The sequence below is a fragment of the Lutjanus erythropterus genome, chromosome 9 (assembly GCF_056507025.1).
Source record: "Lutjanus erythropterus isolate fLutEry1 chromosome 9, fLutEry1.hap2, whole genome shotgun sequence".
Lineage (NCBI taxonomy): Eukaryota > Metazoa > Chordata > Actinopteri > Lutjaniformes > Lutjanidae > Lutjanus > Lutjanus erythropterus.
The window spans coordinates 2,048,054-2,067,699 of NC_139325.1; the positions used below are offsets into that span (position 1 = coordinate 2,048,054).

At 39.4% G+C, this 19,646-nt stretch overlaps 1 protein-coding gene across 1 annotated transcript in view; it reads right to left on the reverse strand.

The window, feature by feature from the left end:
• Positions 1-1,246: 1,246 nt before the first annotated feature.
• Positions 1,247-19,646, reverse strand: part of cep192 (centrosomal protein 192) — a 42,406-nt gene continuing 24,006 nt past the window's right edge. Inside the window, exons 36-52 of the mRNA XM_084725905.1 lie at positions 18,519-18,698; positions 18,076-18,336; positions 17,846-17,967; positions 16,474-16,583; positions 15,979-16,141; positions 15,556-15,646; positions 15,325-15,403; positions 12,221-12,344; positions 11,758-11,863; positions 11,410-11,638; positions 11,121-11,197; positions 10,309-10,404; positions 9,227-9,346; positions 7,709-7,821; positions 5,662-5,788; positions 5,204-5,262; positions 1,247-2,817 (exon numbers count right to left, since the gene is read on the reverse strand). Coding sequence (XP_084582031.1) covers positions 2,685-2,817; positions 5,204-5,262; positions 5,662-5,788; positions 7,709-7,821; positions 9,227-9,346; positions 10,309-10,404; positions 11,121-11,197; positions 11,410-11,638; positions 11,758-11,863; positions 12,221-12,344; positions 15,325-15,403; positions 15,556-15,646; positions 15,979-16,141; positions 16,474-16,583; positions 17,846-17,967; positions 18,076-18,336; positions 18,519-18,698 — 2,190 coding nt within the window. The 3' untranslated portion in view covers positions 1,247-2,684. The remainder of the gene's footprint in view (positions 2,818-5,203; positions 5,263-5,661; positions 5,789-7,708; positions 7,822-9,226; positions 9,347-10,308; positions 10,405-11,120; positions 11,198-11,409; positions 11,639-11,757; positions 11,864-12,220; positions 12,345-15,324; positions 15,404-15,555; positions 15,647-15,978; positions 16,142-16,473; positions 16,584-17,845; positions 17,968-18,075; positions 18,337-18,518; positions 18,699-19,646) is intronic.

A 19,646-nucleotide genomic window follows, 5' to 3' on the forward strand; every position in this document is an offset into this window, starting at 1 on the left:
TGGGCCCAAAGTGTCAATATTTTGTGTGGCCACCATTATTTTCCAGCACTTCACCAGAGCTTCACAGGTTGCCACTGGAATCCTCTTCCACTCCTCCATGATGACATCACGGGGCTGGTGGATGTTAGAGACCTTGCGCTCCTCCACCTTCCATTTGAAGATGCCCCACAGATGCTCAATAGGGTTTAGGTCTAGAGACATGCTTGGCCAGTCCATCACCTTTACCCTGTATTTATTTGTTGCTTTTATTTTTCTGTACAAACAGGACATCAGTACAAGTGGGTGAACTGTTCCCATTAGATCACCCTGTAGGTAATTAAGTAATTAAGCTTAAATGAATGAAAAAAAGAATAACCCCAGAAACAAATATATAGTATATGTTGGTGGATACTTAAATTTCCCATAGTGGTCTTAGTTAAGTCAGTGTTTTAGAGGCAAAAATCAGAAATTAACAGCATGAAGTAGTATTAAGGCACTGGTTCTGTCATATTTACATAAGATATTAAATGTACTGGGTAACACTTTGTATGAAGGTCTTGTCTATAATGCATAATAAGCACATTTGTAAGACATTAGAATGTATTTATAAGGCTTAAACACTATAAATGTTCATTATTATGCATGAAAACTGAGTTGTTTTTAAGTAGTTTAAGTTTGTGAAGGATTATGAGAAGTGGACAATTTTAAATTCAGCATTCATAATGCTTTATATTTCCTGGGTTATACCATAACACATTAGCCAGTTAAAAAGACAGTTTCTCTTATAAACATCACACAAGTGCTACTAACCTCATATAGTGTTTTAACTTTACTTTAAGCTCATAGTCATTCTATAGCATATTATTAATGTTAAAAAGACATTATTCCATTTCAGAATCTATTATGTTATAATACAGTAGAGCAGTTCTCTTTGTGTCTTTATAACTGGCTAATGTTCTGGTAGTTATAACCTGTGTAACCAAGGATTTAGTTTCTTCTTTCAAACACTGTTGTCTCTTTGACATGGAGGTATAAAGCATTATGATTGCTTAACTTATAATACATTATGTCAGTCACTTAGGATACTTTATATACTTTTTTTTTTAAGTTGCCATGCATCATCACAAACATTCAGAAAGAGTTTCATAAAGTCTTATAAATGTGTTCTAACGTTTTATGAATGTACTTATAATGCATTATAGACATGACCTTTATTTTTTCCCAATAGCTTCTCCTCTGACACTAATTTGAAAGGATAAAAGAATGCTGAGGTATTTATCACAAAACTTTATTTAAAATGTGTACATACAACAATATATTACATTATATACTATTTAAAGCATGTGCAAATTGTAAACCAAAACAGCTGTCAGAGCATGTGGAGAGCAGCCTGTGACATTATACTGCCTTCATATTAAAACTTGCTCTACAAGCAGGAACACTAGCGTTTTTCACTTCCAAAGTGTTGTCACAATGTGTGGCATCTAACAGCTTAACAACACATTCATGATGAAGTTTACCTACATTTCCCCGTGCAATTCCAGTTCCAAAACCCGATTACAGATGTGAATCCAATACCCCCCGAGCAATTCTGGCCATTTGCCCCGGAGCCAAAAGAGGAAATGGGAAGCTAATTTTCTGTGACTGGAGCAGTGATTAACACTGTTTTGCCATGGTTACCATACTAAGCAGGCCTGGCAAGCTGCCGAACAAAAACCCCACCAGAGGAAACTCCTTTAGCATGTAATAACAATCATTAACCAGCCTAATGTTGCTGTGAGCTGCCCTGATCAGGACTAAATTAAGTGCATCTGGACTGTTTGGAGCGAGTCTTGGAGGTTGCTGGGAAGTCGACACATGGTGCTGACAAAGGCCACTGTGCAGGTGGGCTCTGCATGATGAGGAGCCATTTCCATAGAAACCACAACAATGCAGGAGATTAAGAACATTTTGTGAAATGTACACAGACCTAGATTTGATAGATTGAGTGATTTTTAAAACACAGAATCCTTAAATTGCCTCCGATCTCGCCACAATCATGAGTTAATGACAGAAATTACCTAATGAGGTTTGAGTCCAAAAATATGCCCAGGCCCCATGAAATTTTTTTTATAGTTTGCCATTTCCAAAAAACACAAAACAAAATCCCTGCAGCCATGTAACCAAACAAGAGACAAAGACATTCCTGTGTGACCAAGTCAAAGTAATCCCCAATGTGTCCCAACTGGTACTGTCTGACAGCAGCCATGGCAACAACAATGCTGCCTTGTGACATGACTCAGGGATAAGGCAAATACCAGATCCAGAGTCAAGTGACAAAAATCATTAGCTCTTGGAAATGCCAGAGTGGGGCAGACTAATTGTGAGCCAGTCAGACCAAATCATTCAGCTTCAGGCACAAACAGGCACAATCATTTTTCATGGGCCAGCTGAGGACACCTGTGCCACATCCAGAGGCAGACAGGGCTGTGTTGGCAGCGGAGTCTCAGTCATCTCCGGTTAATCGGCTACAGTCTATGTCTCCACAACAAGAGGAAGGATTTAAAGTCCGAGGGCTGCTTTTTATTTGATCCCTAGCAGTTTTGCCTTTTTCTCCTTCTCTGTTACTCTCCTTGTCTGTCCCATGATGAATAGTACAGAGGAGAGCATCCACCCAAAGCCAGCGGTCAGCATGAGGAGGTGGCGTAGGATGGTAGGCGGTGAATTCAAGGCAATGCCTCACCGGTCAGCTGAATAACAAGACTTCCACTTGTTTCTGACTGGATGAGCAGCAAGCCAGCGTGTCTGCCTGCAGTACTGGGCTTGAACTGGACGGGTAGCTTCAGATAGTGCTGTGATCTAAGGAGCGGAAAAGAAGAAGGAAAGTTAATAAACAGATAAACAATTATTTCAATTTGAAACGTTGAACACATGAATACATACATACAGTACATATATACATATATATATATACATACATATATACATATATATATACATATATATATATATATATATATACACACATATATATATACATATACATACATACATACATACATACATATACATATATATATATATATATATACATATATATATATATATATATATATATATATATATAGATTATATATATATATATATATATATATATATATATATATATATATATACATATATGTGGCAAAAATTATAATCTTAAAGGGATAGTTCAGATGATTTGAAGTGGGGTTATATGATGTACTTATCAATAGTCAGTGTATTATCTACAGAAAATGGCTGTTGACATGCCCCCAGTTCTGGGGGGAGCAGTGATGAGTGTCAGCACGGAAAGCTAAGCAATTTACTGCTGTGGACAGGGTCAGCAAAAAAATGTATTTATTTATTTATTTATATATTTATTGCTTAGCCTCGGTGCTGTTACTCCTCTCTGCCTCTCCAAACCAGCAGTATTGTTGGTGATACAGTGACTATGGACGGGTACGTCACTACAACCCCGCTTTAAATAATCCAAACTATTCCTTGAAATCACTGTACTCAAAAAGGAAAATGATAATCCATGTGTACTCAAAATGTTCCAACTTAATAAGATGACAATAAATGGAGCAGCACAGGTATTTTATGCTCAGGATGGATGTGGTGGAAAACAGAGCCACAACATGCTGGGGTCACCACAAGACTACCACAAATCCACAGAGCAGGGCTCACAACACACCTACTGTAGGGCTGGGTCCAGTTCAGGTTGTGGCAACACATGATAATGTTGGAGATAAAAATGTCTGCTTAAGTTCTGCTTTATTTTTATTAAGTAAGAAAATTTAAATTTGTATTTTTTATTTCTATGCCACTCTTGCATGGTTTTGCATCGTTTTCCCTGGTTCAACAAGACAAAACACATGTTGTGCGCATTCTGAACACAGTCCCACATCAGCAGAGCACAGCACAGTTGGTACCTGTGGCCCAGCAACACCCTCCCTAAGGCCTGAGTTAGGCTAAACATCAGAACACCTCAAGGCCTCAGGTGTGTCCCATATATAGCAACATCATCGTCCAGGTCCCAGCATCTCACAGGACCTCCCATGGTGAGCATTTGAAATATGAAAACAACATTAGACAGACTCCATGTTACATCACAGAGCATGCCGAGAGTTCTATTTACCATTCCTGACTTAACATTAACACCTAACTACTCAGAGATGGATCTACATAGATGAAAACCCTCAAGTGTAAGCACAGATCACAGAGAGTGCAGTTTTGGCAGTCAGAGGCATCTTTTTCCAGTTGTTTTCCGTAGACAGTAATTGTATTACACGCTGCCAATGCACCCTTTGTGCCTTTTGTTTGAGACACTTGGAAAGGCATGTGTTTTTGCAGGAGAGCTCAGAATGCCTAAAGCTGAAAAAACTTCAGCTCAGAGCAGAGCAGGATAATGATAGGATGGCCAATGACATTCATGTTTTTTTCACCTATTGTCCAATCAGATGAATTGAGAGATGGGCCTTCTATGGTGGTGACAACAAAGTTTACAGATGCTTGGAAATGACAATCAAGGACAAACTAAAGGTGGTTGTTGCTGGATGCAAGCTAGATGATTTTAGCAAACAGTAGTGTTTGAGATTTCAGGTAAGTTGTTTCATTCAACTTAAACTATACTAATAGTTAACTGGGACCTGATGGTTATGGTTTGCGTTAAGCTACCATTATCATCATCTGTCATCATCTCCCTGTGCAAGCTGCAAGTGACTTCTTAGGGGATCTCATGTGCTGATGCAGATCTCCTTTTCCATTTGTTTAGTGTAATATTTGGATACAGCCTCTCCCCCTCAATCAGAGCCAGAGTAAGGGCTCTGCCTGTCCATTTTTTAAATGCAGATGTTTAAAAAGCTTATTGTCTACTAACTAGGAAGTTAACTGAACTTCTAAAGCTTAAAACCAAAGTTAAAAACGTACAGATCTGAGTTTACTTCACAGCCAAATCACAGTTCGGCTAAAGAAAGGTGACACGGTGGTTGCCTCGCAACACTTAAAAAAAGAATGCACCCCACTACTTGTTTTTTAAAACAACAGTTTCAACAAAAACGTGCTTTGCAACTTGCAAAACGCTCTCCGTCTGATCGGGCCTTAACAGGGGTAGGCACTAATTATAAAGATTACAAACTGCTGAATCCCAAAGTCTCACCCAGCTACTATCGAAAGTGCAGAATGGAGAGTTTCTGTCAGGGATAATGACTGTTGGACTCACCTCAGGGAATATTTGGAATGCTTGATGTGGAAGGGCTCCCTAGGGTTTACAAATGTCAGCTGCAAGTCAATTAGAGAAGCCACGCATCAAATATCACATCCATGCAAAGCACAGTGACAATTGTTAGGGGTTGTTATTACATTTGTCATTCAGTACAAATACATCAAGTCAGACATGCAATTTCTATTAGCAGTAATGGAATAACAGTATACACAAGGTGAGCTAGTATCTAAAATGCCACTTAACTTTCTACCTCTTTTTAATACACTGAAGTATTATATTTGAGATGACAAGGTCTTATCTCCAGAAGCAACTAAATCTAAAGAAAGACTTCCTTGCTTTAACTCTGACAGTGTATCTTTTCTGGAATAGATACTGATGCATATTTATATTTTGTATTTCATTTTCTGCGGCAGTAAGCAAAAAAACTGTCTTCATGAGAATAAGGCATGCCTTACCTCGTGTGTGTCAGACGAGTTGTTGCGGATGTTGACCTTCAGCGTGCTGGACTCACCCACCCGTGTGGCTGGGAAGGTGTAGAGTTCCTGTGGAGAATACACACCCCTCCGCGCACCCTCCTCCTGGCTGAGAATTACAAATTTGGACAGTTTTAACGGGAGGCATAACACAATAACCATGTGAAGATGAGACACCTACTCTAAAAACATAACTTACAGTACATTAAACTCAAGTCATTACAGAGAATGTCTGAGTCTCTAAAAGATAATAGTGACAATGTTGAAAATCAAAACATGAATGACTTTGTTGTACTGGATGCTGGAATGGGGACAAAAGCTAACAAATATGCAACAATTCTATAACCAGCCATTTTATCATGTATTACAAGTGGCTAACAAATTTAGCTTTTGTTGAATTTCTCAGGTGTTATTATTCCCCACACAGTAGGGAGGTGACAGGAAACAAGGGGAAAAAAAGAGATGGGGAAACAACATGCAACAACATCTGTGGCTGCATGTTGCAGTCTTTAATCCCTAGTCAACCACAGGGGGGGTACAACAAAGAGATATTAATAGGTTAGCAAGGTGTGATGAGTTTAAAGCCAGAGATTTCAGTGTCACAAAGGTGGATGTCTTTTAACCTGGTTAGATCACCATGGTAATTTATGCTGCACATTAACCTGCTCTGGAGGAGATTAGCTTCAATGTGTCAGTTTATATCAGCTGCAAAAAGTTCTACCATTACACTCATTCTTTTCCTGACAATGTTCTCTATAGATTCTGAATACTGTTGAATGAAGCTGTGCAGTTACAGTAGCGCAAACTACATGCACGGTATTGTCAAGGAAACCTACATGCATTCAGTTGGGGATGTAGAAAATGCTTACATATGTTTTTATGCTTAGTCCTGATTTGTTGCCAAGTCATAAACAATAAAATTTTACTCTGATTTGGCCAAAATAATTTCCACGTATCCTTCATTATGGGACAATGTTAGACCAAAACGCACTTCTTGAATATGTGTATCACTTCAGAAAGAAAGAGGAGGCATAGAGTGGTAAGATAAATATATTAACTCACAAATTTACACAATTAACATTCTCCCAGCATTCCTCTCTTGCTTTATTGGCAACAAAACGTTTGCTTTTTGCTGTATTAAATTATTTTTTAAATATTCTCAACAGCTTCCATGACTTGTGTCATGGCACACTGTCTTCCTATTGGCTGCATTGCATGGCTGTCAGGCTAAGGGGTGGGCTTTCCTCATCACATGACAGGTGTTAGTTTGAAAGGGGCGCGCTAAAGTAATAAAGTGAGACTATGGGAAACAGGTTTGGGACCCCCAACATGAAGAGAGATGCTATTTTTTGACTGGTGTTTCCCCCGTTTTCATGAAAAGTTTTGTTTCAACTTATTGTCTGTGTGTTTAATATCTACAAACTGAACTGTCAATGGAGCACAGACAAAGTGGTGACAGTCCAAGGAGAGTGACCTGGCTGAGTGCAGGCTTTGGATCCGTGCCAGAGCAAAGAAACAGGTGGACCCACACACTTTACCTTTAGCTAGGCAGCCAAGTGCTCACTTTTCTTGTCATTTTATATATGTACCGGTGGCCAAGCCTCTGACACCCTAGACGAGCGGATGCCAAGTTTCCCAGGGTTGTGTTGCTGCGACGCCCGTTTTTTTTTGACTGAAGCAGACAGCACGTAGTTGGCCCATTTTGTGTGGAAGAAGAGTCAGGGCACCCAAAACTGAGCTATCTTTTACACGAGATAAACAGCACTTTTCCCCAACACGTCCTGAAGTGGTCAGTCCTTCCACTGTTATTCTAATTTATTACACGGCTTTGTTTAATACTCAATACTGATTGGCCAATTATAGCATTATTATAATTTATTTATTAGTATTTATTTATTCATTCAATTAGCATTCAAAATCCATCCCCACCAAACACATAGAAAATTTGCCTCAACAACAAACATAATACGAGGGATGAAGCTAATCAAAAGGGTATGTGTATGTTTAGTCTTAACTAATCAGATCTCACCTTGTTTTGCCTGCTGAGGCATCAGCTCTCTTCCTGGTCTTGGCTGTGGCCTCCGTCTTCACCAGAGAGCAGTCTCCTTCCTGTGGTCCTTCCACTGGTCCAGACTTTATTCCCTTTAGACACACACACACACACACACACACACACACACACACACACACACACACACACACACACACACACACACACACACACACACACACACACACACACACACACACACACACACACACCATTAGGATGTTGGCTAGCCTGCTTTAAAGTGCAAAAAAAATAGCTGGAATAAAACACATAACCTCCAAGATTTTTCAAGTGCCCAAAAGATTTGACTGTAATGGTGAGAAACATTCCTACTACATCTATTACAAACCATATGCAGACATGATGAAAACTAAATGTGAAACATATCACACATATTTCGTTCCAACCAGACTGTCAGGTACATATCTAAATCTAAGTTTTGCCAACTGGACTCACAGATTAGTGTTTAACACCACTGAAGGATTTGGCACTCCTCATTAACACCGCATCTAAGAAATAAGGCAACAACAGCAGAAGCGCTACCATCATAGCCACTTAACCTACTTATGTGGAGCCATCTATTCGACATCCCACTTGCTGTGTATGTATGCTCTTAAGTTAACTGGGTCTGTCATAACACTTCACATTAAAGCGGCACACACACGAAGCCCGCAGGCCTATCTCAGCAGGGGGGCTCTCCTTGCCATTACACAATCCACTTTTCTCATTTGTTAATTCTGTCACTAACACTACAAAGCCAGAGTCGAGGTACCACTATACGTGCTGTTTTTATTTATTTTTTTTTTTTTGAACTGATGAAGGTAATGACACATTCTAATGCTTTAAAGACAGCATTTCCCCCAGTCAGCAACGAATATACACAAACAGTGCTGTTTGTTCTCAACAAGCAATGATATTCATTCACTAATTAACTTGTTTCACTCTCAGTGTCTGACACAATAAATTGTTGCTGTAGAAAAGTATGAAACACCACCACTTATGTTAGTACTTTACACATCCCTGTTCTTTCAATACAGCTCTAACAATAAAATTGTTCATATTTTTTTTTATATCTTTGCATATTTTATCGTTTATTTCTCTTTTCTTAGGCTTCCTGACTTGCTAGCAGTACTTGCTTTTTATCTCTTTTCTATATTTTTATATTTTTATTGTTATGTACCAAACCACCAAAGCAAAGGAGAGAAAATAAGAGAAGTGAAGATACTATGACTATATAGGAATATAACAAAACTCCTAAACTATGTAATTTTATAGGTTCTGTGTGTGGGTGAAATACACCAATAGAAAAAAAGAGAAAAGAAAAGCCTTAAGTGAAGAAAAAAAAATTTAAATCCTTTGACAGTAACCTTATTTTGGACAAAATGAAACCTCTAAAGTGAACGTCTCTCCCAGTGTAATGTCTTAACTACAGAAGCATATTTTCCCTCAGTATGGTGTTTGAATCTCAGGCCACAAAACTAATAAATGAGTCCTCACCGTGCCACAGAGTTGGAAGCGGATTCTGGTTTTCTGCTGTGGCTCAGACACAGGGTGGCACTCCAAGTCCCAGAACTGGGCATAGTCCCCTCTGTCCCTGGGCAGGAAAGTAACAGGCACCTGGCAGAACAAGAACAACATCAGAGGAAACAATCAGGATGTGTTTAACCGCATAAATGCTCATCACACTCACTCATGTTCTTAGAGGCCAACCTCAAGGAAAACCAAATTTGTCAACTGCCTCATAATTGAAAATAGTTTACTGCTGCTTTACTGCTATATACTGCTCTACAGAAGTGTAATATACAGCGAGTATAGCTTGAGTATAAGTAAAGCACATAAAACCAATCAACAAACAAAATGCTCAAAAAGAAAAAGTATCAACATTTCAAATCGCACATCAACAAAACAGATGTATAGGGCCAAGTATGGAATAATTCAGATGAAGGATTTGTGTAAAGTTTCACAGCAGTATTTTTTCAAAGTAAAGCCCAGGTACAGACAGAACCCTGTTTTCTATTAATCTCTCAATGGATTGGTTCAACAAGATGCTGTGAAGCATTATTCACTAACAAACATTCAACAGGGCAGAAAAGAGAGCAGATCAGAAAAGGAAGAGACTTCAGACTAAAATATGAGCAAACATTACTTGCTAATATAAACCTCTCACTCTGCTGAACTTTGTTGTTGATTCAAATAGCTGTGGAGGCCTATGTAATAATATGAACAAAGGGTAGTGTAACAGAGTATACCTATGTAATTAATATATAAAAAGATATTAAAGAAAAAAATATTAAACAGTACTAGTAACAGACCAAAAGAACACCTGAAATTGTAATTAAGACACAATATAATATACACAACAAACTTTATTCAATATGACCAATTCAGAAGACTGTAATAGTACACATACATTGAACAAATAATACTGAATAAATATTTGTTAAATTATTCTGAAATTCTGCATTCAGATAAAAATAATATTGTTTTACTAGTAACCCACAACATTTGCAGTATATCTTGTCCCATTATTTACTGGCTCTGAACATCACTGAAAAGTCAAGTGGGATGTGAATGCGTACCTGCATCTTCTCATGGGCACCCAGAGTGCCTGAGATCCTGGAGCATCTGAAAGCAGTGTAAGTGGCCCGGTAAACATCTCCGGTGTTGTCAACCCCCTGAGGAATGAGAAGGGACCACAGCTATCACACAATGGCCAGTAACAAGACAAACAAGATTAAATCAACATCATCAGAAGTATGAATGTGGGATTACTGCGGTAAGGAAATTTTGCCAACAGTCAATAAACTTGTGACAACAGCACCGGACATTTTACAAGAAAATAGAGGAGCACTGATGCTGTGACATTAGAGTGCTTACTTTGACCTTTAACACTAGACCTTTGGATCTTCCCTTTACATTGAACAAAACACTTACTTAGAGGGTTGGCTCATTATGAACTTGCGAGATGCCAGGTCTAACAAAAATCCCACACCAACCCCAACAGCTATAGCTTACGTCCAGAGATGTAAAATGATGGCAAAATCAAAGTTGGCTTGGTTTTGTCAAGTTAGGGGAAGGGAAGTTAGAGTTAGGGCAGTGGGCAAGTAATGTAATCTGTGTATGCCCAAACACCGTGTAACACCAGTGACACTGACTATCTCAGCAAGCCTAGTGTGAATCAACAAAATCAAATCATGAGCAAGTCACAAAACAAAACACAAGAATTTAACTCCACTTGCACAATAAGATAAAGTAAATTTAAAAGAAACTTAATATAAACTACAAAACAAATAAAAACATTTGTTCCCAGGGGAGGGATACTAAAAGAGACAAAGAATAAACAGATATTAAAGAGTCAAGAGAAAAAAAGACATAATGAAGAAAAAAGCACCTTGACATATGGAGGAGCAAATGATGACAGGTACCACCTCACTTCCACTTCACCATTCTGAACCTCCAGCTGCGCTTCTGAAGTACAGGAGAGAACAGAGAGTTTGAGTTTACCACAGGAGTACACACACACAGTGTGCTGCCTACACACTCTGACTTAAAACCCAAACGATGTGTGGGAGGAAAATAATTTTCACTAAAACTTTATTAGGCTTCTACATAATTGTTTTAGGGCTGTTCAGACAGGTCAAAATCAGACGCTTCTATCCTCTAGTCAGTCACCCCCATACCTGATGTTTCCCCTGAGGGGGTGTTGGGGAAGGTGATGGTCTTGTTGCTGATCTCCACCAGGGCTGGAGATGCCTGTGGGGTCTGCGGGTTCACCAAGGACTTAGTGGTGAGCCTGGTCATGGGAAGCACTGGGGTGGCGGCCTGAGCAGCCAGGGCTGAAAGAGTCGCGTCTGCTGGGGCTGTGGACACATCCAGAGCCAGGTCTCGACGAATCTGCACCTTAATAAACTGAACCAGCAGTCACATTGCACACGGTCAGCTCTTGTTAAGTTCTCATAACACAATGAAAATATTCCTGACTGTCTTATGTTGAGGTTTGAAAAGCTGAATATTCAGAGTGTCCATACCTTCTGTTGACCATCACACTGAACATAAATCTGTCCACTCCAGGGCAGCAGGGCAGATTTAGTTGCTAGTGAAGGGTTGGGACTGATCAAGATCTGCAGGTGGCACCTTAGTAAACAACAATTTAGAAATAAGCATGGAATAATTAAAAACACAAACATGGTCAGAGAGATTGTATTTGAAACTTATTCCAGTAATTGTTAATTTAGCGAAGCTATGATGGTACTAGTTAAAAAAAGGGTTGAGCTGCCAATGTTAACCTCAAAATAAGCTGTAAACATTTAGTGCACGTACTTGACAAGGAGAAATCACCTACATAGTGTGTTAAATTCATGTTTAAAAAAAAAGAAAAAGAAAGATTCTCAAAAAGACATGCAGCAAACATCATGAGGTCTAATGCCAACCCCAAAACATTGACTTTACCTTAGCCAGTACATTTCATTGAACAACTAAATGCATTCTTACTGAGGCTCGATAACTCCATGCTGAGGGGTGATGGTAAGGCAGTGAGCGGGCCAAGACAAGTCAAAGCTCAGCTCTCTGGATGCGTTGTTCCGGATCTGAACCTGAGTGGTGGTGGCTGCACCATCTAAAAACAACAACAAACAACATTTTGGACTGCTGGCTACTTATTATCAGGGTTTACATTAGCTGGCATAATACCACTTGCAGTTGTCCAGCAGATGAAAACATTAATAGGATATATACCAAATAGACATATAAAATATCTAAAATAAAGCACATAGAGTGGAATCAAACAGTGAGTGACTTGCAAGAATGTTATTAATTAGCATAACTGGCCAAGTGGTGCTCTCAACAGTACTGAAAGGAATGTTGGGGATTAATTCTGGCATGTTAATCTTTTGTTTTGTTATATATGATCACATCCCCCACGTGTCCAGATGAAGAAAGGGCAAAAAAATGAATCTGATATAGGTGTTGTGCTGCCAGAGTTCACGGGTGAAGATCGAACCAAAACTACAGAGCACAGCCTTTTCAGTGAGAGGCATCTTTTTCCAGTTGTTTTTTTATCGGCCCTAAGTGTTTTGCGCACTACTAATGGGCACCTTGGAATGATCAAAGTTGTCATATTGCCATTTAGTTGATGAGTAAAGTGTGATGCAGACTTGCAGTCACAGCAGAGAAAGAGATTGAAAGAGTGAAAAATAATCAACATGATGAAACTATTCCTAAAGTCAGTGTTACATTTGACCGTGTGGTCAGTTATAATTGAATGTATGTAAACTTGCTACTGTGGTTAAACGACCTGAAAAGAAATGCAATTTAAGCATGCACTCTCGTACTTAAATAAATAGCACTACACCTCTTCTATTATATGGCAGTGATTCCCCTAGAGTGTATTTGGGAGGGTGCTCCGCCCCCCCAACAGACGCCCCCGCCCTGCCAACAGGACCCCCACACAAAAATTCAAGTTGTAGATTTTTTTTTTTTAAAAGGGCCTATAACGGGTGTTCTTTTTATCAAATAAAAAAGCTAACCCTAATTTTTGCGATTTCAGAGTCAAATGCGTTGCTATCGTTTCATTACATTCATTACAATACATTTCTCCTCTCCTCTGTGACGGGCGGTTCTCCCCCCTCGCTCCTCTCTCACAGCACACACCGATGCACCGGTACAGACACAGCCACCCACACTCAGAGAGCGGAGGAGAGAGAGTTTCTGACCGTTACAGTAAAAAAACAACAACAAACAAACACAAATTGTAAATGAAGGTTCCCCAGCTGTTCGCCCCACCAAGTAAAAATATCGGCGTTTTTTAAACAAACCGTATGTGGCGAGGTGGGAAGCACAGGTAGCTCTGCGGCCAGTGTTAGCCAAAATGAGAGCATCTCTCCCAGCCCCGACCACAGCGCTTGCCGATCTCCTGCCCCTGTTAACGTCACCACGACTAGACCCAAACACACCTGTTCAGCCCTCCCACCAAAGCACGCAGTAAAAAGCTACAGATGGGTCACCACCGTCAGTCTGGCTTTGATCCAGCATGGCTGTCAGACTGTAGATACTCCACATGGCTGTACAAGAGCGAACTTGGTGAGTGAATTGATTAATGAAGATGGATGGATGGATGGAAGGATGGATGGGTGGATGGATGGGTGGATGGATGGATGGATGGATGGATGGATGGATGGATGGCAGGCAGGCAGGCACGGCGCCAGGATTTTAATTTTGGGTGGGTCACGGTGACTTCGGTTGGGCCTTTTAATTAGAAAAGTTAACACTGTTTCCAACTGATAATCTCATTTTAACAAAAATCATTGGTATCATACTGTGGATGGCGACGAGCACTTCCAGTTGATTATGACACTTTTAAAATCTTTTTAACAGTTTCAGTCTGCAGTTTATATTTATTTGAAATGGCACAGGATATCTCCTTATCCATGTTTTCACTATGGATCAAGTAGATCAGTATATCAGTTCGTTAAGAAACTGTCACTTTATTCCTTTTAATGCATTTTCATTTGATCTGACTGGATTACTCTTGAAATTGATTGTAAGGAGAGAGAGAAATGAAGCGATCAGAATAATGGGTGAGCTACAATGACTTAACAGGAGAGAGAGCACGCTGCGATGCGCTGTTCATTCATAAACTTAACTATCTGTGCTGTGAAGGTCATCTGAAGACAATCAAGTCAGGCAGCAATATTCAGCTCTACCTCCTGTATTGTCTACATTTTATAGATGTTCTAGTTTTGATGAAAAATGCATCTGCAGGTATAAAATAAAACAATGATAAGCTTTCCTCAGTACACTGGTCATCATTTCTGCTGAACACCCGCCATAGTGTGACGTGCGTGTGCAAGCATAACATATCTGGTGCGATGAATTATGGCCCACTGTGATTGGTCCAGACCTCACATGTGATACTAGCTGAATAAACGCTGTCTTTTTGTCAAATGTCTTAAGGGTGTATTAAAATCCTGATTTTAATAATTAAAAATAAAAGTTAAGAAAATATATGATCTCCCAGTCATTTAAGGTGGGCCAGTTGTATAAGTGGGTGGGCCCAGGCCCGTTAGGCCCACCCATAATGCTGCGCCTGATGGTTGGATGGATGGATAGATGCATAACTAAATAAATGAATGAATAATTAAATAAAAACAGTGTTCCACTGCTAAAATAAAAAAAATTGAACACAAATCAGTGTGAACTGTTTATTGAGGCCCAAATGCTCTGTAATCATGGTAATGGGGTCCTTTGACGAGAGGGTCCTGCAAGGACCCCAACGACAGACCACGCTCATTCCAGCCCAGGCACCCCCCCCCCCAAAGCAAAAAAGCTAGGGGAAACACTGTATGGCTATTTAAAAAATGAGTCCGGTAGCTGTTGTATATGGCTGAAATTCTATAGTATTACAACCATACTGGCCGTCAAAAAAACAAGAAAAGTCTAGCATAAACTCTGCTTATAATGTCAAATGGTATTACATTTCATCTATGGTTTGGGCGTGATCGCTTTGCCAACCACACTCAAAAACTGCACTGGAATTTAAAGCTAAGGTGATAAAAGTTCACATAATAATATGCTTTAAAAATTTTGATTCTACTCACTGATGGTGGGAGCTGCAAGGACAAGTTGTTCTGGATGGATGGTCCAGGACTCAGACTGCCTGTGTAATGGCTCTGAAGCCTGGGGGGAGGGGGACATTCTGCTTAGACTGTTATGTCGAATGCAGCGAGACAAGTGTTTTCATCTCATCCAGTTGGAACAACAGCAAAATAATCAACACTCATCTCATCAAACAAAACCATTAAAGTCCATTAAAAGAGGGCTTGTGGTACCTTTAAGGATGGCTCTGTCACTCTCAGCGCTGGACCTTGGGGACCTTTTACTGGCAGCACATCCAGAGACACATTGCCATTTGGCAAACCACTGGGAATTACACAACAGCATAAAACTGTACATTGAGTTGAACTGCATAAATCACTGTGGTTATCAAACAGGTGCAAAACACAAACACAGCAGAGAAACCCACACGATGTCTTTCATTAAATGAGTATGTAGTCTGTCAGTTCTGCGATGTCAGTGCGATGTGCATTAAACCCACATATTTCCCCATATATTTTCATGTATAACTTAAATGTATTTCAGAACAGATAAACACAACACAGCAACTGCTTTTTGTATTTCTGTGTTTGTTGTATATCTGTTGTGTTGGCAGGTCCTGGTATATCTCAGCATGTTAGAAAAATTTCTGACAGTACCTGTCTGACTCTGAATGGTGTCTAGCAGAGGGCAGCAGCATCTCAGTGTGGTCGCTCTGTTCATAGTCTGTGTTCTTCGTACTTCCCAGCAATGACACCACTATCTTACTCATGTTTCCATAGAAGATGTGAGCCTCATTGGGTCGCTGGGGCAGGTCGTACGCTACAAAAAACATAAAGGATTAGTCACAGGCACCAAAATCTGTATTCCAACAGTGTTTTAAAACTGAATCTGTGATTTCTATTATGTTTTCTGCACCTTTATACAACTGTTATTTTGATGTTAAGACTTACCTCAGTGTATACTTTCATGAACTAACTACAAGGTACAGATTACTTTTTGCCAATTCATTAACAACTGGATAGTAAAAAGGAAATATGAAAACATCGCATTTTATTACTTTCAATATCAAAAAGTTTGAAATAAACTGTCACACTCAAATGGCTTTTTAAGAGGAGACTAAATCTAATAATAACAGTATAATGACATCTTACTCTCTGTAATGTTTTCCTCTCCCAGGAATTTCTCATTAAAGTCGATGTTTTTCAGCAGACTGTTCTCAGACAGAACCTTCCTCGCGGCCTCTGGTTTGCTCTGAAGCAATCTGAAAGAACAAAACACAAACACACTGTAGGGGGAACAAAAAAAGCTTTCTCACAAAAGCACAACCATCTGGAATTGGATCTATAAACTCCATCAGCACTTTTAATGAGTCAGAAACAATGCATGTTTGTTTGAAACTATACACAGCATACAAATCATCTGTAGGCAGCAGCAGCATTGCACAAATATCGGTTTGTGCATAACAAAGCTGACCATAGACGATATGTGTTTTGGATCTTATCGTGGAAAAATTAAAATAAAACTAGCGTTGGTCCGATAAATGTTTAAAGTTTCAGTATTGTTCTTACTGTATACATTTGTAAAATCACTTTACAACTGCGCATAGTTTTCCCCGGAAACACACACACTTCACACAGCTGTGAAGTTAATTTACATTTGTACTGCACAGGGCATTACCTCAGTGCTGAACCAAAGTGACATTGACACAGTCACTAAAAAAATAGAAAGCTTTGAGGTAGGGAAAAAATCCTAAGGACAGTTTGTATTTAATTATCATCTATCTACTACCTATTATTCCCATGCATGCTAAGATTACTACTTTAACCTCTTCATCTCCAACCCTCCCTGCCATTGACCCATTTTTGTCCTTTTCAGGGGAGAGGCCGGTTTTCTTGTCATAAATGTGTAATAAACAAAGTCTAGCGCTTCGAATATTGTGACTTAAGCATATAATGGCCATTTGCATGCTCAATTAGATCTCATTATTTGTAGCATCCATTTGTGGGTTGTTTATTACACAGATTTGCTGCAAGATTTAAACCTTTTGACCACTTAGGAATTGATAAAAATAGTAAAATAAAAATCCTCCAAAATACTACATGAAAACACCAAGACCTTGAGGAACACCACATAAAAAAAAATAATTAAAAAAAAGAATCAGGCTGTGATTTGGCATCAAGAATTTGAAATCTATGAAAGCCATCCATCCTTTAACTACTCCAGGCCTCTATATTTTATTTATGAAGGTTCATGAGGCTGTGATTATCTTACAGGTCACTATAGGTCATTGATAAAAAAAAATGCTCTCACTACAATGAAATGGCTACTATAAAGACTAATAGACAAAAAAAAAACAAAAAACCTAACCCTAACCCACACTGCATGGAATTAGCATAAAAACTGAACCTACTATTGACTTGAAAAGACAGTAATGTTGGTTGAGAATGTGGGCGCCCTAGCAAGGTTGAAGAGGTTAATAGCTTAAAATCAAATAAACAAAACGGAAGTGTTGGAAGGTCTCACCTCCTATACTGCTGCCTGGACACCTCATCTCCACAAAACAGACAGACAGTAGCCAGCAGTGCACTGGCAGACTGACAAAGGGTCTGTTCTCTTTGGGTCGACTTCATTAGCACAGTGATCACCTGAGAAAATACACACACATTATTAATTCATATTTAATTAACACTATTGATTCTTCCCCATGTATTACTGCTAATCATTAATTCTAGTGTCTTGTGTCTCTCTCCCACCTCTTGTGTCCTTTCCTTCAGGACAAACTGGGACGGGGCAAGGCTGATGACCGACGGTTCCATAACTGATCGTGTCTGCAGATCAGAGAAAGCCACGGCTTTGATGAAAGCTGCTCGGGAGCCGGTGTTCCTCACGCACAGACAAACTTTGCTGACGCGACCAACAGCAATGTCAGTCACTGTGGCCACATAACCATCTGCCTGTTTCCTCTGGTCCTCCAGGATTATGTTGCTGGTCCCACCATAGCCCGAAAGTGGAATCTAAAGATGGAAAATACAGGAGCCAAACTGAACTTTACCACAAGTTTTTCTAAAGAAAATGAGGTAGAAAAAAAAGTGAGGATATATAGAGATAAGAGAGAGAAATGCAAAGTGACATGACTACAGAGAAAGCCAGAAGAAGCCAGAGAGCAAGACAGGACCAAAAACAGTCACATCCTCACAGTGAATTTGACCCCTGGCTGTGAAGGTCGGACTCCAGACTGTTTGATCTCCAGCTTGGCCAACATGCAGGCCACCCTGGTGGGAGCAAAGAGCAGGTGGATGGTCACATCCTCTTTGGGACGAATGGACAGCTCCCCGTGTCGTGTCAGACGCTCCTCAGGACTGAACATACTCTGGAGCTGAGGGAGAAACAAGTTTAGATACTTCACATTTGAATACTGCACACCAGAGGCACTCATTTTTTCCTCAGCCAAGGACTCCTTAGAAGATAAAAAATACATCCCTGGAATAATTTGACATTGCCCTTCTTTTTTCTTTTTTACTTCACTTCACTTTTACTTACGCATGTGAAACACAAGCGAAATGTATTTGAAAGATATTAGACAGTATTAAAATATTTGCACCATGTCAATGCAGAATACCAATTAAAAACCATTAAATAATAAAAAGAACAATTATTGGCCAAGCCTGAGACTTGAACATGATAGAGAGAGGTGGTTTCCACCATTAATGTGTTTTGCATGCTTGACTGGCTGGAGGAAGATTTAAATATATATTATTGCAATCTATAGATTGTAAGACTGTAATGTAATCTGAACTATTTTAGATTAAAAATTTAGTTGAACTATGAAGCCTTTTGTAATAAGTATTTTTTTCTTTATATTAGAGTGGAGCAAAGTGCCATGACCCCTATTTGAGAACCACTGGTATAGACAGTCCTTGAGTGATCAGTCAAATGATCTATTATGGTTCTCTAGCATTTCTGTTTTACTTGATGAGAAACTGTGTAATGCCAGGAGAAAGAGTCACAGATTTTACACATCAAAGTTTACAGGACACCCTGGTAGCTCAGTTGGTAGAGCACACACCCCTTATTTTCTAATATCTTGTGAGATTTGTACTTGTTTCTTCATTGTGTATGCTGTATGGATCCAAAAAAAAATATCTATTATCTATTATCTATTAGGCTACTTAAGCTGGAAAAAAAGAGGATGGTTTGTGTTAAAATGAAGATTCTCACAAGATTTTTCACAGGATTGGGGTTCCCTTCTAGACATAATCATTCTCTGGTTATGTCTAGAAGGATTCTTGGTTCTATTTTGTCTGTTTTTCTTTTACAATCCATC